The 23,628-nt window shown below is 37.0% G+C and overlaps 1 protein-coding gene and 1 long non-coding RNA gene across 2 annotated transcripts in view; one reads left to right on the top strand and one right to left on the bottom strand.

Annotated features, from left to right (window-relative positions):
* Positions 1 to 4,395: 4,395 nt before the first annotated feature.
* LOC121073794 lies at positions 4,396 to 6,817 on the top strand. The gene is made up of 2 exons (XR_005821939.1): positions 4,396 to 4,582; positions 6,639 to 6,817. It is a non-coding gene; the product is annotated as an uncharacterized LOC121073794 (long non-coding RNA).
* Positions 6,818 to 9,797: 2,980 nt separating this feature from the next.
* BRINP3 (BMP/retinoic acid inducible neural specific 3) overlaps positions 9,798 to 23,628 on the bottom strand; it is a 111,146-nt gene continuing 97,315 nt past the window's right edge. The window contains exon 6 of the mRNA XM_040565738.1: positions 9,798 to 11,264. Within this exon, the coding sequence (XP_040421672.1) occupies positions 10,148 to 11,264 (1,117 nt within the window). The 3' untranslated portion in view covers positions 9,798 to 10,147. The remainder of the gene's footprint in view (positions 11,265 to 23,628) is intronic.

Here is a 23,628-nt window from a genome sequence, read left to right as displayed (position 1 = left end):
GACAATTTCAGCTGCACGTAGGTTGCACTGAGAGAAACAAATACAGTGAAAAGGTGTTACCTGCCACAGGAATGGGAGATGTTGCATATCAGAAACTTTGGTAGTTCTGGCAGCTTGGAAAACTTTTTTCTTTTAGCATGAGCCTGGTATGGAACGTGCCTTCTCAAAGTCTACTTCCTAGTGTATTCTCATTTCATTACTAATTATTTCTACCTAGACATGAGGACCAGAAACTTAACATCTTTAGTGTGTGTAATGAAAACTCCCTTAGTGACAGCTCCAAGACCTGGGCTTTAAAACATTAGTCAGGTATCATCAGACTTACAGTAAAATCCCTGAGCTGGCAAAACATCAGCACTTCCCAAACAAGTTAGTTCAGCCTGCCTGCTAAGAGGAGAATATACATTTGTTACAGGGAAATTCAAAGAAAATCAAGAGAAAATAGCTAATAAAAATGGTGAATTATTTTATCTGTATGATCTGTTTGGCAAAATGTTAATTATTTCTTGTAAATAAACATCAAGCAGAAAGTGCCTCCCCAAAGCCACAAAGCAACCAAAGCATTCATAGATGACTCTTGATCAATCTTGATAACAGGCTTTTTCCATGAAGTGCATTTCACCAAGTGTGCAAAGTGCAGCTCCCTGTTCTCAGCTTAATGCATTTAATAAAACATAATGAAACATTTATAAACTTAGTGAAGCACTCTGGAAATGAAAATAAAGGAAAGCCAATCTCCTTCTAAATGGAAACTAGACCATCATAGTGGTACCACTGAAATAACTGAAATAATACTAAGCTTATAATGTGTCTTTTGGGGTTCATCAGTAGGTTTTCAAGAAGTAGAACAGAGTATCATAGAAATACTGTTACATTAAATAAAAATGATCACAAATGTGTGAATAGTGCCAAACTGATTCAGAACTATGCTCTAATTCATTTTTTTTACTACTGACAGTGTCCAGTGTCATATTTCTCTGAAGATGGTGAAAAAAAAAATGAGAGAAATAAAACTGGTTGGTATAAAATTGATATCTGGATCCTTTTTACAGTTAGCTTGTCATTTCCTCTCCTCTCCTCTCCTCTCCTCTCCTCTCCTCTCCTCTCCTCTCCTCTCCTTTCTTAATATACATATTAGCATCTCTGGAAGCTTCAGTCTGATAAAGGTCCCAGTTTTGCAGGAGCTGGGTACAGTCACTTTCTCTTTCTTGAAGGGCTATGTATGAACCCCTTGAACACCTGTAAATGAGGTTCAGTTAGCTAGTGAAAGCCTTTGCTGCTTTCCTATGAAGCGAAAGCTGGGAACAGGTGCTTTCCACTGTATCTAATTCATTTTATATGAGTTCTTGCGTGGTCATATTTTATAGCTTTACCTTGTGAATTTAAGAAGAAAGATCTCATTCTTATTGAAATGGTAAACTCCTTAAAATGAATGGTCTTCGTCCACAGCATTTTGTCTGTTTTCTAGTTCCTTGATGTGTGCTAGCACAAGCAGTGGATAAGCAGATATCCAGGACTTGGTACTTTTGGGGGCATTTTCAGAGTCAAGTTTAGAGTAACTTGAAGCATTGTTTCAGCAGAAAGGTTTTCCATTACTGTGAATGTACAAGAAGCTCTTGAATAAGATCAAGTGGGATGTGGCAATATAGTTTTCACATATGGACAATTCATCCCATATTACTAATATGGGCCTTGTTTGGCGTCATGTAAGTAAGTATAAAAAGTGCATTTTCACTGTTTTATCCAGGTCTAGCAGGGTCATCTCATGTCATCAGATTCATCCCGATGCCTTCTGATTAGGACATGCATCACGTGAAGCATGCCTAGTTCAGATACATGATTTATGAGGTAGGCTGGATTCGCTGAGTTTAATTTGATTTAGGGAAATTTCTGAGAACTTACCAGGGGAAAATCAGTTATAAATCAAAACATCATATTTCATAAGATTTTACATTTTCTCCTAATATTTTAAAAATATTTCCGTAGGGCCTGATTCTACAGCAGTCTTCACATTAAGCTGCATTACACTTTCCTGGATTTCAGTACAATGAATAAGGAAACTTCCTTCATGAGCATGCAGTGGCTAAACATGGGCTTTAATGATTACTTACACAGGTGATGCTTTATAACATTGAATTGGTTCTTTTTTGGTTTTGTTTGGTTTTGTTTTTTTTTGTTGTTGTTGTTTTGTGTGTGTGTGTGTGTGTGTGTGTGTTTCCCTAGTTTATATTGCAGGTTTTCCTAGGGAATGGCCCTAATTTCAACAGAGTTGGCACCGATGACATGAAAAGATCTTTAGAAGTTCTGCTCATTTTCCAACATGGCTTGATTAGTCACGCTGTCCAACATTATACATGTAATCTAGGTTATGAGCATAGGATTTTTGGGTAAATGATGGCCAGGTGTAGTCTATTAAGATGTCTGAAATTTCTCTTCAGATCTTTATCATAACTAGAAGAAGCCCAGGCTTTCATCTTAAAAAAAAATATAATAATAATTTTAGATGCCTTACGTTTTATGAAATGAATACCTCCATAGATGTATGAATGGCTTCAGCGATCTGAAATATACATTACCTTATAGCATTGTGGCAAAAAGCTTACATACAAAGCAACTTCTGCTTCTCATATATTGCTTGTTCCAAGAGTGCTTAGGTAGAAATGACAAGTGTTAACCTTAAAGTCAAATATTCTTGCTTGCAGGGGGATTACTGCCTAGTGTACCTCAGCTCTTTATGTAATAGCTTTTACTAGCTTTATCAGAGTCTAAAAGTTGCCTCTTAAAGAAAAAAGTAGCTAGGTAAATTCAATGAATACCTGAATGTACTTGTGTGTATATATATGTTTGTATAATCCAGCTATTTTAATAAATATTCACATGAAGATTTTCAAATAAATCTGGGATGAGACTGAAGTGACAACCATTCCAATATATTTTAATAAGAGAATGTGACAGGACTTTCATTGCTGTTAAATTTTTGCAGATGAAGGAAAAAGACCTTTCATGAGCATATTACATTTACACTAGGACTTATTAGAAATATTACTGGTATTTTCACTCTAATTCAGTAGTGTCTGTTCATTTTGATTTCTCAAAATGTAAATACTGAGAAATGGTATATAAATACTTGGTAATTTCCTGTGTTTATAAATAAAGTCTGATTTATAACTAAAGTCTGACTATGAGGTTTTCTCTGGTCCAGATAAGATTTTAACTAAGAATTTCCATTTTGTCGATTGTGTTGACAAGTCAGCACTTTAAAGCACCTAGCAATTCGGTCTCCTTCTTAACTTTATAGATTCAAATATAAAAAACAGACAAACAAACAAACAAAAACTGTAATGTGTCTGTCCTGCAGCTAAACATGAACTTTCATATATAATGCTGTCAAAGTAGTCCTTTCATGAAAGGCTGATTTTGGTGTTGAAATCCTAAGCACTGAATGTCAATAAAATAGATAATTGAACTTCACTGAAACAAAGCCAGTTAAAAATATATATTCACTTTCAGATGACAAATACTTTATAGAATTATTATCTAATCTTATATAACATAACTCTTTGGCATGTCTTTTAAAAGCACATGGTTAGCATTGTTACTAAATGATGTAACTGTTATGTTGTTGGAATAGAATATGAAATGCTTTCAGTTTCTGAGAAGAGAACAGGTTAAATTGTGTTTTTTTTCATTGAGCAAAAATTTATACGTTCTATATCATGTCATCTTTTTTAAACTGTCTTAACTACATTTTACATTTGTTGTTGGTGATGGTTTTCATTTGTTTGTTTGTTTAGTGGTGAGGAAGGACTTACTTGGAAAATATGTAACTAAATGCAAGTCATATATTTTATTTAAAATTACATGGAGAACTAACTCACATTAGAATGATTTTCTCTCATGTTGCAGTGCTTTAATTCTGTAGGTAAAAGAGTTGTGCCCTAACAAATAACTGGCATACCCAGTGACTAAAGTGGAGGGGGGGAGGAAGGTGTCAGTAAAAAAGGCACGTAAAAGAACATATGCACTTTTATAACGTTAATTATCTTTTGTTTTTCTTTTATGCACATGTTTAATGCTTAAAGTTTCTTCCACATTGAGAGGGAAAGAAATATATAAGATTTTTTTTTTTTTTTTTTTTTGCTCAAAACCAATTTTGGCAAATTATCTCATGTCAGTCACACCAAGCAATAGTACCTAATCTTTATATTTCAGGTTTCCTGTTGTATTTATACTTATTGTATCTAAGTGTTCTTGGACTGAGTTACACACCTCTGATGAGATCCCAAAGACACTTCAGAGATTCTTTGTTCTTCCTCTTTCACCTACAGAAGAATCATAGATTGTTATGCACACACCCAGCTTTGCTTTAATCCTTTTTCTTTCTCCTTTCAGGTCAGCTCGGAAATGACAAAAGCTCTTGTAGTGTATTTGAAAGATGGTCACATTCTGGACCTTCTCACAGGAGTGATTTTTTCCAAAGCAAAACCATCTCTGCTTCCCAGGTGCCTTTTCTCTCTTTTCTGTTTCCTGTATGTTGACGAGGAGATACACAATAACTAGTGCAGCTGTGTCCTAAGAGCAGGTAAGCCTCCATTAGGCATCTTTACCAGAATGGTTGTTTGGAATCGTAGAATCATAGAATCATTAAGGTTGGAACAGACCTCCAAGATCATCTGGTCCAACCACCCCCCCAGCCACCAATATTACCCACTAAATCTTGTCCCTAAATACCACATCCAACGTTTCCTCAAAGTGGGGAGATTTAGATTAGAAAAAAGCAATTCTTTACTATGAAGGTGGTGAGGCACTGGAACAGGTTGCCCAGAGAAGGTGTGGATGCCCCATCCCTGGAAGTGTTCAAGGCCAGGCTGGATGGGGCTTGGAGAAACCTGGTCTGGTGGGAGGTGTACCCACCCACAGCAGGAGGTTTGGAATTAGATGATCTTTAAGGTCCCTTCCAATCCAAACTGTTATGTGATTCTATTAATCTATGCTGGGCTAAAATGTACCATAAAATAAGAGCATTTTGTGTGTTGAAAAAAAAAGACACTGATACTTGCATTACTCTCAAACTAACTAACTAACTAACTAACTAAATAAATAAATAAATAAATTTACCTGTGTGGAAATAAATAGTTGCACCATTCCTGGAAGTTATTCATAACCCCAACCTTAATCTTGGTTATGAGAGGAGAGAAAGAAATTAGGAGTCCTGCTCCTCAAGATACATGTACTCCCAAAACAGAGTAGTCTGTGGTGTGGCTATATATTATATATATATGTGTGTGTGTGTGTGTGTGTGTAATCCTATAATCTCTCAGAAAGCCATACACTCCACTTACACATGGGTACACTGACATTATATACAGTTATAGGTTGCTTCAGGAGTGATCTGTATGTGTAATATTAGATTACTATGCTACATCCAGAATAGACTTTTTACTTACTATGTGAAGGTCAATGTGTGGATTTGAAGTCAGTTGTGCAGGCCTGTAAACTGCCTGTGCTGTAAATCTCAACAAAGTGCATATGGTATTAATAATACTTTACTAGCTGTGTGTCAAGATCTATCATGCCACTGAATCTCATGAAAAAGGAGCCATGATATATTTTGTTACCAACTTCTATCACACCCAGGGTAATTTTGGCTTCTTTTTTTAACTGGTGATACAGGTGTTCTCTTCCACTTGTTTAAAAGCCTAGTAAAATGATACCCTGTTTCCCTCTCTCCACTTTTTCCTAGGTTCTAAACTGCACTCTAGCTATCTTGTCAGGAACCCCTGGTACACAACCTAGAGCATGCTCCCATTAATAAAAGTGACTGTACCAGAACAAATAGTTCAGATTCTGCCATCTACCTGTCAAAGAAACAACAGCCACTAGATTGTAAAATCCATTATCATATCACATTACCCATTTCCTATTACACCTCTACTGCCATGCAAGACATGCCGTAACTCAGTAGGACAGCAATGTGTGTTGATCAACTTTCTTTGTGCTCTGCTATGTTTTGTTTTGTACCAATACGCACTGTGTTTTCAAGCAAATAACCTTTTGATTTTTATAGCACCCTCCTTCATGTATATCCCTGTTCTCCTGTGTAAACTGCCTGGCTGCTTATCCAGCCTGGGAAAACTCCTTACTTTTGTTTCTTTAGTCAGATAAAGTATCTACTGAGTCAATTGCTTTCACAATTAATGTGGTCAGCTTATGCATAATTTAGGAAACAAAGGCGCTTCCTTCAAATATTTGTAAAGACAAAACTGTCCTGTGGCAAAGGAAGTAACACCATAATTCTGGTTTAGGCATTGATAAGGTAGCAAATCATTATTACACTTTGTTCCTGTAATAGAACTTATAGATGTTAGTTTGGCTTCTTAGTCTTTGAACATAGTCTGAACTGTGTTTCCTTGGAAAAGATTATTATAAAAGTTTGTCATTGGTGGTGTTTTTGTTTGTTTGTTTTTATTTTTATTGGATAGCAGTTGCCTTCACTTAAGCAGGAAGGTTACTGTGTTATAATGAATATCTATCCGGTAATTGTGCCTATAGTCACTAAAGTTTTTTCTGAGTACTTTTGCACGTTGTTATCATGCCGTTGCATATATTATTATCATTTTCTTGTCTTTTTTTTTCAGTTTATAACAGCATGTAATAAGTGGTAGTGAATGCAATGGAGAATGGACAGCAAAGAAACAAAGAGTGAGGATCTGAGGTATATCAACACTAAGCAGAGGAAAAATATGTTATATCTGAATGAAAATGAGTGTACATATGTAAAACCATAGTTCCTTCTTATCCACAAGTGCATTCATACCTAAAAAAAAAAAAAATAAAAAAATCTTATGGCTTGAGTTCTTGACTATTTTGACTTGTCCAGACTTTTTCTTTTTTCTCTTTGTATACACCCTGAAGTTCTCTTTGAAAATATAGAAATATTTCAAATAGAAAAGTATCAAAAAAGAAATACCATTGGCTCCCATTTGTAACTTGAGAACCTAATAAATTCTGTGTGTTTTTTTGTTTGTTTTGTTTTGTTTTTCACTATTCGCTTATGATTTTCCTTCTATTTTTATCTTTATCTTTATCTAATTTTGGTAAACTGGAAACCCTTACTATTAAAAGAACCCCCTGGTTCCAAAGTCTGCAACTGGTTGATAGGATTTTTTTCAGTTAAATACACTTAATGTGTTGCGTAATAATTGTCTGTCTTAATCCTCTTTTGATTTCACCTTCTCTGTGTACATATTTGGGCCTAGAGAAGAACTTTCATTCTCAAGAAATTAAAAATAAAGAAAGAAAAAGAAAAAGAAAAAGAAAAAGAAAAAGAAAAAGAAAAAGAAAAAGAAAAAGAAAAAGAAAAAGAAAAAGAAAAAGAAAAAGAAAAAGAAAAAAAAGAAAAAAAAAGAAAAGAAAAAGAAAAAAAAGAAAAGAAAAAGAAAAAGAAAAAGAAAGAAAAAGAAAAAGAAAAAGAAAAAGAAAAAGAAAAAGAAAAAGAAAAAGAAAAAGAAAAAGAAAAAGAAAAAGAAAAAGAAAAAGAAAAAGAAAAAGAAAGAAAAAGAGAAAGAGAAAGAGAAAGAGAAAGAGAAAGAGAAAGAAAAAAAGAAAAAGAAAAAGAAAAAAAAGAAAAAGAAAAAGAAAAAGAAAAAGAAAAAGAAAAAGAAAAAGAAAAAGAAAAAGAAAAAGAAAGAAAAAGAAAAAAAGAAAAAGAAGAAAGAAGAAGAAAAGGAAAAGGAGAAAGAAAAAAGAAAGGGAAAGGGAAAGGGAAAGGGAAAGGGAAAGGGAAAGGGAAAGGGAAAGGGAAGAAAGGAACTATTTTAGGAAGGTATTTGAAAAAGGGGAAAACATCTCAGGTGATTTGCCACAACATAACAGTATTTTCCTTAGCAAAGGGATAACATATGTGAGTGCTTTATTTATCACTGTCCCACATTTCTACTGTAATTTTTATTTTCTATGAACATAATAGGATTTCTTGCTTTTTGTTTATTTTGTTACACCATAGTCTTCTGTTTATATAAGAAGACTACAAGAGGTACTGACTAGTCAAATCAAATTGTCTAATTCTGCATTTTATTACAGTTACCAAAGACATGCCAAATGAAAGACCTGAAGATAAGAACAGGAGTAGTAAGAATCTTAACTCAGAAGGTCTTAGTAATGTAAGCCAGGATTTTGATACAGACAAAGATACCGAGATGCATTATTTATCAGCAAAAGAAAGCTGTGAGTAGAAATCAAACAGGCATTCATCTAGAGGCTGATTTGGGGAAAAAGATGTTAACTTTAGTACTGCAGGGCTTCCTGGTATAGCAAGTATAAGGAATTATCTGAATGTGTGTTGGTGAAATAGGAAATGTTATAACTATATGATGAAATCAGGAGGGAGAGGAGAGAAGAAAAAGAAGAGTCTCCTTTGTAGCAGAGTTTTTGAAGTGTTTCTGACCGTGCATTTTAATTTGCTTACATATAATTACAAAACATAGCATTACTTTTGCTATTGTGGTCTACCTAGAAACAAACTGAAGAGTGTAACTTAAGTTCAGACTAGGCTGCAATTCAGAATTAAATTGTAAAATAACTAAATTGAAATTAAATTGAAATTAAATGAATTTTAATTGAAATTAACTACAATTATTTTTTTACTTTATGTGCTTGCACATAAATAGTGGTTTTATATGTAAATTCTGTTCCATTAAAAAAAAAAAAATCTTTACATAAATGGCATGAATTCAGATTTCACATAAAGAGGTGTTACCTCTGTTGCATCAATTGTTGCATCAATTTCCTTCATTTTATCCTATATTTACTTTGAAAGACTTCTGAAAGCCCAGCCATTTGTAGTATTCACTGCTTGCAAGATGCAGCAGAGATTTCTTGGGAGTCCCAAGTTATGCCAACTTAGACGCTTTTTTTTTTTTAATGTTTAAAATATCAAAGAACTTAATTCTGATCCACGAGTATGCACCACAGTTAATTCATTTCATTAACAGATAATCACATTTATTTTCCCCTTCTGCTTTTTAAACTCAATTCAAAAACTGCCATGTATATGTAAAAGAGTGTTATTTAAAACTGAAAAATCTTGCACTGAAAGGTTATTATTTGTACCTAAGGAAAAAAAATCCACTTATTAAACAATTGTATTGTTAGAGAATTTTCTTGATTGAACTTGAATCTTGTCAGCATGTATGATATTTAGGTAAGTAGTTCAAAATAGATAATTCTATATTAATACTAAAATGTGTGTACATGGGGGAAGGGACAATATATACATATGGTTTACTATTTCTTCTTTCCGGAACTATACAAAATACATAGGCAAAGCAAAGGATTATGGAGACTTCTGAATAGCTCATTTTCTGGAAATGGTTGTCTCTTGTAGGTGAGTAATATTAGTTTCACAGGGAGGCTCTCACCTGTCTGCTATTGAGCTAATGCAACCTTTCATTACTGTGCATCTCACAACACTAACCTCCTGACCATCCTAAAACCCTCAATATTACCACACTGGAAGCCTGTATGTCATGTTAAGCAACTTGAAAAGGGCATGCCTTTTCAAGTCTCACAAGTGTAGCAAGTAAAGCATCACTACAGTTGTCACATCAGCTCAGCATGAACATTTAGATTCATATCATAAGAATACAATATTCCATAGTTTTGACTTTTCCATGGTTTCTGTTAAAACTATAAGTCGCTATCTTTTATTTACCTACAACCTGTGCTCAACACACAAAAGTATATCAAGGTTACTACTTTTGTGTAAGAAGAAAGAATCCCACAGCATTTCTTTTTAATAACTGTTCAGCTACAAAATTTTATTGGTATCCTTCTATGTTCCCTCTAGAGGATGTAATGCACAAAAGCATTGCCACGGAACATATAAAATTACAAATGAAATTTATTGTAAAAAGTAGAATGTCTTCTAGACTGGTGTCAGTATTTATTTCATTCATAAACCAAAACTGCAGGTATAATATATTCATTGTCAGCAAGTTCATGTGTGTAAATTGCCATCCAACAGTATTGACTGATATAAGACAGATATTGAAAAGACAATTTAAATTTACTCTTCCAAACATAAACTGTTCCACAAAAGCACTGTAAAAACTCCTTCAAGGTTTTGTGTTGTGCTTCACATTTATGGTTAACTACATAATTTGGTTGTGTCATAATCCACTGTGTTTGGCAATTTGGCATTAAATGCCTGCAAAGCAGATTGAATCCTCACCACTTCACTGGTAGACAGTTTGAGTCTATGACGGAGCAAGCAAGAGAAGAGGTCTAGACGACGTTGACCAGGTGGAGAGAGTTTATTTACACGATCACGTATCTCTAACAGCTGCAAAAGTGCTGAGTCCTGTGATCCCTGAGTATAGGGGTAGTCCAGCTGCAAAATCAAGTCTCGAATTGCTTCTGGGTCAAAGTGCATGCTGTAGCCAAACACTTGGATGTTATTGATTTTCATGTAGCCCAGATTTCTTGAGGGATCAATAAATTCCAGGGGTTCATAGTAGATGCTCTCATTGCCATTTGGACCATTTGACTTTATTCGACTCCTCAGATAGATGTGTACTGTTTCAAAAAATGTCTTCCACTTGTTGCCCAGAGTCAGTGTCCAGTTATAACACTGAAGGGGTAAGTCCAGCTTAGTCCGCTCCCAGTCTGGGAAATTATTTTCATTCACAGGCATAAACCAGCTCTCAGAGTGGCTGCCCCCAAAAGGGTTGATGTAAACAGCAAGAACAGGCTCTAAGGTGCTGTTTTTAGTTAGGCAGATTTGAAGAGAGAGGCCCAGTATCATATGAACCAGGCTAGACTTGTACTTGTTACTCTTAAGGGTAAGGAGCATCCGCTTGCGCCAGGAAGGATCAAACCAGCTGTTGAGGCGCATGTCATTGCTGATGAAAATTGCATGGACCTCAATTCTCCGATCTGTCTTCTGCAGTAAATACTTCATTTCCAAGTCCTGAAGATCAGTCTCAAACCCAATGTAGTGTTCTGTTGATTCTGCCACTTCAGGCTTGCAAATCCCTTGGCTTAGCATGTATCCAGCATTGCAGCTCCCACAGCGGGTGCGGTTGTCAGGGGCACAGCTCAAACATGCAGAACCATCTCCAATCGTGCAGGGAAGGAACCCATGGCAGGCAACTTGATCATTAGGGCAGGTACATGTGTGAGTCTCTTCAGAAAAGCTCCCCAGGAGGCCATTTTCATTGCAGTAGAGAAAGGACTGGATGCGGTTGAGCCAATAGTTGGAAGATCTGCAACATTAAAATAATATATTTTAGCTCAAAGTGAGACACAAACACAATAAATACAACCTTGTAATTTTTTTATCAGAAAAAAAAAAAAAAAGATAAAGCTGTTTTTAGCAGCAGATTAAGGCACTATAAACATAACTAAAGTCAGATGACAGCATCTGCTCTCAGATAAATACGTCTAAATCACCTTTTAACAATGATAGAGAACTTTCCTTATAAGATCACACAACAGAAACGTTTGGTTCACTTATTTTTTTTCTCTCTATCTCTGTCAAGAAAGCCTATCAAAGAGCTGTTTTTCTGTAATTGTCTTCAGATTAACATCTTGAAATCCTATACAGTTGAGATTTTTTTCCTCGTACTCTTTGCTCAGGGACATGCTTTGTATGTATCTAAGTGTGTATGACTTTGTACCATCTCTGTTTTGTTTTGAAGATTTTTCTAAGCTTGCACACTTTCTTGTTACTAGCTGTAACCATCCTGATTTATAAATAATGAGTCACAGAATGACCAAAATTCTTACCTGGAATAGCAAATAGGACCTCGCAGCCCACTAAAACAGATTCAGTCTTAATTCTCTGAACGAATTCCAACACAACAATATCCCTATGGGAAGCCACAGATGACCATGCTGTGTTTAGTTTTCATGTTCTGAGATGAAATTGAACTATCACTGATGTTTTTCTTGTCATTTCGTTTCAGTTCCACTAGAGACAACAGTTAATGTCCTAAATTACACTGTGAAAACAGATACTGAAACCAATAATTTAGCCTGATAAGGTACGGTTGCTAGCAGAAAGAAAATGTGAACATAGTTATATGGACATAGTCAAGAGAAAAATTATCTCCTTTCCCTATCTGTATTTTTAAGTCCTTCTTAGTAATCCTACAAGTGCACAGCTTAAAGGACCTGTTTTGTCTGCTGCAGAGTCAGTTTTATTGTTGCCACATGAATGATGATGGTTGTACAGTTCTTCTGTTTCAATTGCACTGTTTCAGTGCAAGAGCCTCACTTACTGACTTACTTTTTCTGTCATATCTGAATTTGTCTCAAGCATTGGATAGTTCAAAAATCTTAATGATTTTTTTTTCCCAACTCTAGTATAAATACTAAAAGTAAAACATCCGGCATCTCAAAATCTGATTTTTTGGAAACATGAAAATAAAAACCAGTAATATTACATCATTTTATACTCTGGTGACTCTCTGTTTTTGATGTTGTGGTTTTGTTTTGGCGAGTTTTTAGTCGTTTTTTTCACCTCTTTTCTGTTTCTTTTTTATATATTATCTATCAGTGTTTTATGGAAGTATAAGTATATATAATAACGTCTGTGACATGAACGCCTAAACAACTTGCTTCTCTATACTTAGATGAAAGTCAACATTAAGGAAAAATATGTTTGGAAAGTTTATATCTTCCTTTCCTGAATAAAACTAGAACATCCATTCTACAAATAAATCCACTGTCACGATATAAATGTTACTCCAAAACTGAGCAGAACATTAAAGCTATAGCTTTCCCAGGTAGAATGGGAAGTTCCTGTGTACTTGTTTTGACAGTAATCTGTACCTACTGAGCTTGCCCTGGCATAACTACATGTTGCGTAGTTTGTTGTACCTAAGGATACATTTGCATGATATATTCTGGTCAAATGAAAGCTCACTGTACCTGAGCTCCAAGGCTAAACAAAGGCAGGTGACTACATTAGTTTCTCAGCAGCGACTAGCAGCTTGGATTTTGCATTGTGCTAGTATGGACAAGACATTTCTATATGGCTTGGAGGTTAAACAAAGACCATTTCTACTGGCCCAGAGCCCAGGCAGAGGTATCTTTCAACTACACTCCAGCTATGAATTTTGGAGCTTGACTTCAGATGCTTTTAAGCTAGATTTCTGAATAGTACTTTACTGAGGTATACTGGGTGTCAGTGGCAAGGTTTTGGCAGTGGAGAAGGGGGAGTGAGGGGAGCCTCTGTGGGAAGAGATCAGGGGCTGCCTTGGGCCAGACACAGTTCCAGCCAGCTTCACAACAGCCCCACTGTAGCCGCAGCTGAGTCTGTCAGTGAAGATGCTGGCACCTCTGAGAAAACACATTTAAGAAAGGGCAAAATACTTCCTACCAGACTGAGGTAGAAAAGTGTGATAAAGGAGGGGGAGGAGGTGCTCAAGGTGCTGGAGTAGATTCCCCTCCAACCTGTGCAGAAGACCCCATGACAGAGCGGCTCTACCCTAAAGAGCTGCAGCCTGTGGGAGGGACCTACGCTGGAGCAGGAGCAAAGTGTGAGCGGAAGGAGTGGCAGAGAGGAGCTGTGATGGACTGATTGTAGCCCCTTGCTCACCATCCTTCATCACTGCCTGGGGCAGGAGGAGGTAGAGGAGTTGGGAGTGAAGGAGTGGAGTAGAGCCAGGGAAAATGGGGGTGGGGGGAGATGTGTGTTTTAATTTTTGTTGTTGTTGTTGTTTCCTACTATTTAAGTCTCTTTCGCTTGGCAGTAAATTACATTAATTTTCCCCAAGTTGGGTCTGTGACTGTAACGGGTAAGTGATCTCCCTGTTCTCATGAGCTTTTTCATTTGATTTTTCTGCTGCCTCCTGTTGAAGAGGGGGAGTGAGAGAGCAGCTGGGTGGGCATCTTGCACCCAGCCAAGATCAAGCCACCACATGGGGAAAAGGAGATAATTTGCAGCTTTAAGATGATCTTTAAGATTTAAGCTGTTATGTTTCATCTACCCTTTCTTCCTCTTAGATGTAGTGTATAGGATTACAGTTTATTATATTATATTGCTACTTACTATTCTGCTTATTATTTGTCATTGAAATAGTTCAAAGAATGTTCTGTGTGGTAGTTTTCAGTATAAACAACAAATATCACTGCTAGTGTTCTGCAGAAAACAGAAAAGAAAAAAGAAAAAGAAAAAGAAAAAGAAAAAGAAAAAACAGGAAGAATATGAGGCTTCCACACTACTTAAAGTCAGATACTGTCTATACTGTCTAGTCTTATACAGGTATTAATTGACTCCGGAAAAAATGTTCTGTATCAAAAGTGTATACTAAAAAGTGTATATAATACATGTGTGTGAAAAGTTTTGGGATGTGCTTGTCCACAGTTTCCTAGGAAACTAAGTAACTAGGAGGCAGTGAGTAAAGATGTCCAGTTTGTCTTATCCCGGCTGCTCAGCCCCCATTTTTGTATAAAAGACTTTGGGGCGGGGGAAATAAAGGAGGATGTCTCCTCCTGGGGATACATCTGGGAATGTTAGATTGGACAAGTATCTGGAATGCAGGGTGAGCCAGACAGAAAGAGAGTCTGCAGAATTATTGCAGATTGACAAAGAAGGGAGTTCAGAGAGCAGGGAACAAATTCTCTTGGTGCACAGAGGTGATGGAAGGAGGGAGACCTAATGAGAAACATGACACTGTTGGAAGAGGAGGATTTTCAATTGCTGGATTAAGGTTATTTAAATTAATAAAATTAATTGACAGGTGAAAGTTGATTTGACTTGGGTAGTTTACATCTCCAGCCACACAGTCTTTAGAATTTTTTTTTTTCCTTAGTAATGATATAATCTACTGTTTCTGTTATTATGACAAGCAAAATCCTTAATGACACTTCTTTGCTCTTTTTATTTTTAAAAAGCCTACCTACATTTTCAAAAGAAATGTGGCCAGCAGGGTGAGGCAGGGGATTCTCCCCCTCTACTCTGCCATGTAGTGGGTTTACATGGCAAGGTTTTGGTAGCAGGGGGCCATTGGGGTGGCTTCTGTGAGAAGAATCAAGAAGCTGCCTCATGTTAGATATGGGGCCTGCTACTGGCCAGAGTCGAGCCAATAAGCAATGTTGTTTGCACCTCTGTGAGAGCAGATTTAAGAATGGGAAAAAGAAAAAAAAAAAAAAGAAAAAGAAAAAAAAAGAGAGAAAAAGAAAAGAAAAAAAAAAAAATAAAAGAAAAAAAAGAAAAAAAATACCTGCTGCAGAACAGCAGCTGGGAGAGAGAAGACTGAGAAACAGCCTTGCAGACACCAAGGTCAGCAAAGAGGTGGAAGAGGGTGGATGGGGACATGAAGGTGTTTTTGGTTTCTTTCCTACGTTTCTCACTTCTCTAGCTTGTTAGTAATAGGCAATAAATTTTACTCTCTCCCTACTCTGAGTCTGTTTTGCCTGTGACGTCAGCTGTTAAGTGATCTCCCCATCCTTATCTCAAACCTTGAGCCCTTTGCATCATATTTTCTCTCCCTTTCCCTTTGAGGAGTGGGAGTGAGAGAGCAGCTATGGTGGAGCTTGGCTGCCTACCCGAGTAAAACTACCACATGTCTTCATGAGGCCCCACCTGGAATACTGCATCCAACTTTGGGGCCCTAGCACAAGAGAGACATGGACCTATCAGAGCAGGTCCAGAAGAGGGCCACAAAAATTTTCAGAGCACTGGAGAACCTCCCCTACGAAGAAAGGCTGAGAGAGCTGGGGTTGTTTAGCCTGGAGGAGAGAAGACTCCAGGGAGACCTTACGGCAGCCTTTCAATACTGAAACAGGGCTTATAAGAAAGATGGAGAGAGAGTTTTTACAAGGGCGTGTAGTGATAGGGCAAGAGGCCATGGTTTTATGCTGAAAGAGGGTAGGTTTAGATTAGTTGTAAGAAAGAAATTCTTCACTCAGGGTGGTGAGGAACCGGAACAGACTGCCCAGAGAAGCTGTGGATGCCCCATCCCTGGAAGTGTTTCAGGACGGGTTGGATGGGCCTTTGGGCAACCTGGTCTGGTGGGAGTTGTCCCTACCAATGGCAGTTGGGTTGGGGACTAGAAGATCTTTAATGTACCTTCCAACCAAACCATTCTATGATTCTATATATATATATATGTTATTATTATTATTATATTTTCCTATGAATAGAGATTTTTAAGTACTCTACCTTCTACAGCTTTGAGATTTAAGGTGCTGCTTTTCTTCAGTGCCTATAGCCAACAGACGTAGATTGAGTCTCTAATACTTAAGGACAAAAAGAGTTTGTCTTCCTGAGTGATATATAAACCCCTAGTATTTCCTGTCCAAATAGAAAATTTTGCTGCCTCTCTAAGCTCATTATACAAGTCCAATATATGCTAACACCAGAATTTGAGGACCATTGAGCTGTTGAATATCCTCCACAAGGACCTCAGCCACAGGTTGACTGAAAATTTTACACAAATGACTGACTACAAGTCAGTAATTACATCTATATTATGCCAGATAGTTCTGAAAACATAATTAAAATAAACAACTCTTCAAGGAAAATCAAAAGACATCTACTAGATATCTTTCCGGATTTTAATGGGATCCATTTTTCTTGCTCAGATCTTGCCATGGCCTCCAGACAACAGTATAGTGTGGGAATATTTTTTTGAAGCTTGGTGCATCTAGCTTGAGACAAACAAAATTTCACTTTCTTCTAGATTATTATCTTCTTCACCTAAGAGTCAACTAGTATCAGTTATTACTTGATGTCATTCATTAGATTTCCCTTTTCTAGTACATGAGATCTAATTATTCCTTATTTTTCTAAGTTAGGTGACTGAGCTTGTTCTTGGTTGTCTAGATACTCTGTGAAATTTTGAGTGTACCACTTCTAATTCACCTGGGTCAGGGCAGTCCCAGATAGGAGTACAGACTGGGAAAACTCATTGAAAGCAGCCCTGCAGAGAAGGATTTGGAGGGTTTGGTGGACAAAAAGCTTGACATGAGCCAACAGTGAACGATTGCAGCCCAGAAGGCCAAATGCATCCTGGGCTGCATCAACAGAGGAGTGGCCAGCACTGGAGGGAGGGGATTGTCCCCCTCTGCTCTGCTCTTGTGAGGCCCCACTTGGAGTACTGCGTCCAGGTCTGAAGCCCCCAGAACAAGAAGGACATGGATATGTTAGAACAGGTCCAGAGGAGGGCCACAAAGATGATCAAGGGGCTGGAGCACCTATCCTATGAAGAAAGGCTTAGAGAGTTGGGGATGTTCAGCCTGAAGAAGAGAAGGCTAAGAAGAGAAGGCTCCAGGGAGACCTTGTTGCAGCTTTTCAATACTTCAGGGGGCTTATAAAAAAGATGGAGAGCAAATTTTTATTTGTTTGTTTGTTTTTTGTGTTTTGTTTTTTTTGGTTGTTTGTTTTTTTTTTTTTTTTGCTTGGGCAGATGATAGGACAAAGGGGAATGGTTTAAAACTAAGAAAGGGGAGATTTAGATTAGAGATTAGGAGGAAATTCTTCACTCAGAAGATGGAGAAGAACTGGAACAGGTTGCCCAGAGAAGCTGTGGATGTCCCATCCCTGGAGGTGTTCAAGACTAGGTTGGATGAAGCCCTGGGCAACCTGATCTAACGTGTGGCATCCCTGCCTGTGGCAGGGGGTTGGAACTCAACGATTTTTAAGGTGCCTTCCAACCCAAGCCATTTTCTGATTCTATGACTAAATTCTCAGTACATCCCTTCATTCATCACGACATCATTCTGTATACATTGCCTGTGTCCTTTTACCTTCAATCGGTTCTATTTAATCAGTTATATTCTCCTTGTGTTAATGGTGACTAGTGACAAAGAGGCTACTTATCTTGAGCAGTTGCTACTTACTTATTAATTAATTAAGAAATAAATGAAGACAATAAGTATCTGGGGGAAAGCTGAAAGGGCTCTCTAATTATCCTTTCAATAAGATTATAAGCAATATTATTTCATCTGGAAAATTACATTTACTAGCCTAATGTGTTTGTTTTTGCAGACCTTGAGCTGTAGAACTTTTGTGTTCCAAACCTAGTGAAAAACAAAAAAAATCTTACTTACTTCAATGAGCTTTGAAACAAAATGTGTTGCTTGAAATATCTGTGCTTTCAAGATCATAAAATGTTATGTGACAAGCTATTATCAAAAGCTATTTTAATGAATAGTATACTTGACATCATAATCTTACTTTTGAATTAAAGTAATATTTAATTTAGATAAATAAATTAATTATAGTATAAGACAACTTCTATCAAATAATACAATGCTCCCCCAAAATTCCTCTGAATTTTTTTGTAACTTTTTTGTTGATTAATATAGAGTTAATGGAAATTAACCTTTCAAAAACTAACAAAAAGTTACAAAAGAAGTGCATAGTCCAGGCTGGAATTTCTACGTAAACATAAATATCATTGATTTTCCTGTTAGCTGAATACCTGTTGTCTTACTAGGAAATAGAGCATCAACCCTCTGCTTACACAGAGTAGGGCACTGAGCCAGATAACTCATACAAAACACATACAACTATAAACCACATACATGTACCCTTTAGTTAAAACCCATCAACTGCCCTTCCACTTCGCAAAGAATTTCTAGTCACGTGAACCACATATCTCTTTCGTGGACAAACATTTATATCCAACCCTATTTAATTAATACATTTAGTTGTGTGTGACAGCATTCCAGAAACCTTTCACAAGTCTTAAAATTTAGTGGGAAATAGATTTCTAATTATTTATAGTTTAATAACAGGTCCAGCTAACTGAAGGAGTAAATTCTACCTTCTCACATTTAACCCTTTTCCTACTATATCAGAAGAAAATCAGGCTGTTGCTGGATGACCAGTATCTTTTGTGGGTGAACCTTCTGTTGCACAGGATGAACTAAGCAGTTGGCTACCATGCTTTCAGCTAGAATATTTACAGAGCAAATAAAGCCTGCCATATAATCCCACATTTACACAAGCATAGCAAAAAATAGCAATCTTAAGTGTTTTTGTAGATGAAATAATTCTGTGACAGATGCGCTGCATTACCTCTTAATGAAGTGCTTCCTAATTTTTAATTCTAATATGTCTTTAAAATATATATCTATGGCTATGCAATAACTTTACATTTTAAAAAAAATAATAATAATTTCTTTGAATAATAGCAGTTGCAAGTTGAAATCCCAAACTTATGCTTACTCTTGTTCAATACACTGTAATATTAAACATAAGAACAAAGCAGTATGGTCACCTTATATAATAGCTATGGCAAGTACTTAATCATGATATGACACTTTTACCTCCCTCTCTGCCTCACTAAGTGCTTAACATCTGTTGTACATCAGATGGTTCAGTAGCAGATGATGAGTACTCAGTGAGGCAGATGCTAAGTAAAAAAATGAAGACAATTTAACTGGAAATGTATAGACAGTAAAATACCCATTACCTATTTTTCCCTCCTTTGGAGGTTGAGTCCAGTATAAATTTGTAAGACAGGAACATCAACAGCAAATGCACTTACAAGCCTCTTTAAAACATCCTACACTTGATCTTGTGGGATCACCTCTTGGGAAGGACAAATAAGAATCCAAGTACTTAGTTCCTCTGCTGTGATTCTTAACAGGAACATTAATTTTTACTAAATTTGATAATGGTCTCTATGTGAATGCACTTTTCTTCTGGGAATCACCATAAAACTACTATCCTGACAGTCACCAGAATGCCAGCGAACGATTGATTAGAAGACTGAATGTGTTTAGTTTGTTCAGCCTTACAACATTAAAGTAGTACTATAAACACTGCTCCAATAAACACACCTGAAATTATTTGACTATGGCTGATGTTACTGGTATGTCAGTGATACTCTCAATGACAGCTTCAAATCCTACTCTAAATGATGATAAATGGGAGCAATGCAGCTGTTCTGAGTTCACACCTTATAATTTCACAGCTGGCTCTGCCTGAGCCAGATGTTTTAAATCTCTTCTAAAGATCTGCACTAGCTACATGGCCTATGGTGAAACTGAAGTTTTCACAAACTGCATACTCATCCCACAGCATCTTGTGAGGTAGAGAAGGAGCGTGATACTTTTCTGAATGTATATAAATGAAAAAAGAGCTTCTAGTTAGAAATTTGCTAAAATCCCATGCTAGTGTTCCCAGAAAGCATATTAATTATGTGTGAAAATTATATAGAAATATCATTACCATATGCTAAAATTGCTAAAGAGGATGTGGGAACTAAAAGGTAGTTTGGTTTAAGACCTGTGTATGACACCTATGCTGCAGGAAAGGGACTGGAAGAACAAGGAGGCTGATTCCGTTGCTAGGATTAATAACAACCTATACTGAATCTACATTGACTCATTGAAGTCAAATACTGTCTTCTCCCTTCTTAATCGCATCTAAGAATAATCTTTGCAGAACCCCCAGTTCTTGTGTTACCGTTCTGCAGCTCTTGCCACAGCAATGAGTGGTACTCTATATTTTAAAACCAATAATGCATGTTTAATTTAAATTCCAGATTGTTTTAATTATAAAGCAGAATTAAACCCCTGTACTGAAAGACATAGACATCTAACACCTTGTGGGGAAGAAAAAAAAAAAAAAAAAAAAAAAAACCTGCCAAGAGTTACTTGATATTTCATACTAAAAATATTTTGACATTGAAAAGATATTTGTCATTATTTAGATAAGTCTGACATGGGGCAGCTGCTAGCTAAACTCTCACAACAGTTTTTTTTGGTGGGTTGGTTGGTTATTTCTTTTTCTTAAGAATAAACTCCTGACATTGTTTTATTGATTAAACAAAGCCACGTACAATTTGAAGATCTTCTCAAAGTTCATGAAATCCTCACTCTAGGAAACAAAGCTTTTAACAATGAATCTTTAATGCTTTTTATTTGTTTTCTTCTTAATAAAATGTTGGTTGTGGTAACACAGCTAGAGCAACTTAGAGTTTTATCTCTGAGTAAGTATGTACATGCAGTTATTTAACTTTTTAAAGGTATTTAGGGCTTGTGATTTTCCTGGATATAAAGATCATATTCTGCTTAATTTTTCAGAGGATCTTTCCAGTTAGCATGTTAGGAGTACACAAATCTGTAGTTTTAACTACACTGATGTTGCACCTCCTTTATTCTTGTAGCAAAGATTTTCTAATCTTTAGCACTTTCCCCCCCAACAAAGAATAGTCATATAGATAGCATTTTAAGATAACGTACCCACTCTTTTTTGACAAAGCTATAAGCTATAGTGAAATCAGAATCAAACTGCTTTGTAATAACAGTTACTTATTTTAAAAGCTTCAAATCAGAGACAAGCTTTGAAAGCTTTTACTAAATAATGATCCCTAGCTTGTAAATAACAATCCATAGCAGGGACAAAGGAAATGCCAGTCAAATTAATTAATCCTGTTAAAAAAAAAAAAAAAAAGAGAGAAATTAGAGGCACTAGGAAAAAAAAAAGTTGATGTGCACAGAAGGAACAAGGAAGTTACAAAAATAACAATAATGCAAATGATATGACATCATATCTGTTTCTTAAAGCCACTCATCTGATACATATCTATGTACATGTACTTGTTTTTCTGGTGTTAGATGAGTACAAAACTCATCTTGGGCAACAGATTATCCATTAATTCTGCAAGCTTTTACATGGGCTTTTCCACATGTATATTAAACTGCAATTGTGAAGAAAAATTATGAAAGTAGGAGCTTATCTAGACATTTTAATTATTTGTCCATTTGACATGCATCTTTAAGACATTAGAAAAATAACTAGGAATATTATTTCAACACAATCAACCTTTTCATGTCAGGGAAAGTGAAGGAAGTATAAAATTGGACAAACTGAAGATAGACCACCCAACTACTTTTAGAAAGGCAAGTAATATAAGAACATGATAATTCCACATAAACAACTGTACACAATGCAGAGACTCATACACTAGCATGCGATTGACCTATTGATTTGACAACAAAAAGAATATCCTTCTGCAGAGATGAATGCTTACATCTTGAAATCAGTATGATTAGTGTAGCCCTGCACCATTGCTGCCTTCCCCCCACAGCTTCATGTTAATGTAGGTTGAGCAATGACAGCTCTTTGTTCTGTGTTCAACTGTCCATAAAATAGATAAAGCAAAGAATAAATTAAATGGAAGGACCATTGGCTTACAAAAAGGAGAAAAAAATGAAATGTTATTTTGAGATTAAAGATATTCCATTGTAAGATGTAAGTGTAAAAATAGCTAATTTATATGTGTCTTCCTATCCAAAGTTACACATAGCAATGAAGTAATTGTAACATAATTATGAGAACAGGGCTTCCTCAAATTATCTGAATCTATTTTAATTAGGCATAATCCTAATTTATAGGAGGAAGTGACACAGCAGGGGTTGCTAAAACTGGATTCCCTTATCAACATATATCCTCCCTTTGTAAATTCGTGGCAAGGTTTTGGTAGCAAGGGGCCATAGGGGTGGCTTCTGTGAGAAGAATCTAGAAGCTGCCCCATGTAAGGTAAGGGCCCCACTGCTGACCAGAGTCGAGCCAATAAGCGATGTTGTTTGCACCTCTGTGAGAGCATATTTAAGAAAGGAAAAAATAATAATAAAAAAAAAAAAAATCGCCAGCAGCTGGGAGAGTGAGAGGAGTGAGAAACAGCCTTGCAGTCGCCAAGGTCAGTGAAGAAGGAGGGGGAGAGGTGCTCCAAGCGCCAGAGCAGAAGTCCTCTGTGGCCTGTGGTGAGGACCATGGTGAAGCAGGCTGTCCCCCTGTCCCCCTGCAGCCCATGGAGTACCACGGTGGAGCAGGGTTCCACACTGCAGCCCATGGAGGAGACCACGGTGGAGCAGGTGGACCTGCACTGACGGAGGCTGCGGCCTGTGGAGGACCCCTGCCAGAGCAGATTCTGGGCCAGACCTGTAGCCCGTGGAAAGGAGACCACACAGGAGCAGGTGAGCTGGCAGGAGCTGGTGCCCGTGGGGGATCCAGGTTGGAGCAGTTTGCTCCTGAGCGATGGACCCCGTGGTACGGACCCATACCTGGAGCAGTTCTTGAAGAGCTGCTGCTTGGGGGAAGCCGACACCGGATCAGTTCAGTAAGGACTGCATCCCGTCGGAGGGACCCCACAGCACAGGGGACGAGAGTGATCAAGAAGGAGCAGCGGAGACAAAGTGCTATGGACTGACCACAACCCCAATTCCCCCATTCCCCTGCACCGCTCAGGGGGAGGAGGTGGAAGAGGGAGGATGGGGGGAAGGCATTTTTGTTTTTTTTCCCTTTGTTTCTCACTTCTCTAACTTGTTAGTAATAGGCAATAAATCCTACTATCTCCCTACGCTGAGTCTGTTTTGCCCGTCACAATAATTGCTGAGCGATCTCCCTGTCCTTATCTCAACCCTTTAGCCTTTTTCGTCGTATTTTCTCCCCGTTCCTCTTTGAGGAGGGAGAGTGAGAGAGCGGTTGTGGTGGAGCTCAGCCGCCCACCCGAGTAAAACCACATTACACCAAAGCAAGAATCTCCCAGTAAACATTAATGGTTTTAATTAAAGAATACAAAACTCAGTACTGTATTCATACCTCATATATTATATTAAAAAAAAAAGAAGCTCAATGTGCTTTTTTTTTTCTCTCATGTT

The sequence above is a fragment of the Cygnus olor genome, chromosome 8, assembly GCF_009769625.2.
Source record: "Cygnus olor isolate bCygOlo1 chromosome 8, bCygOlo1.pri.v2, whole genome shotgun sequence".
NCBI classification, from domain to species: domain Eukaryota; kingdom Metazoa; phylum Chordata; class Aves; order Anseriformes; family Anatidae; genus Cygnus; species Cygnus olor.
The sequence above is the reverse complement of the archived record's forward strand: the minus strand, read 5'-3'. Positions and strand labels throughout refer to the sequence as shown.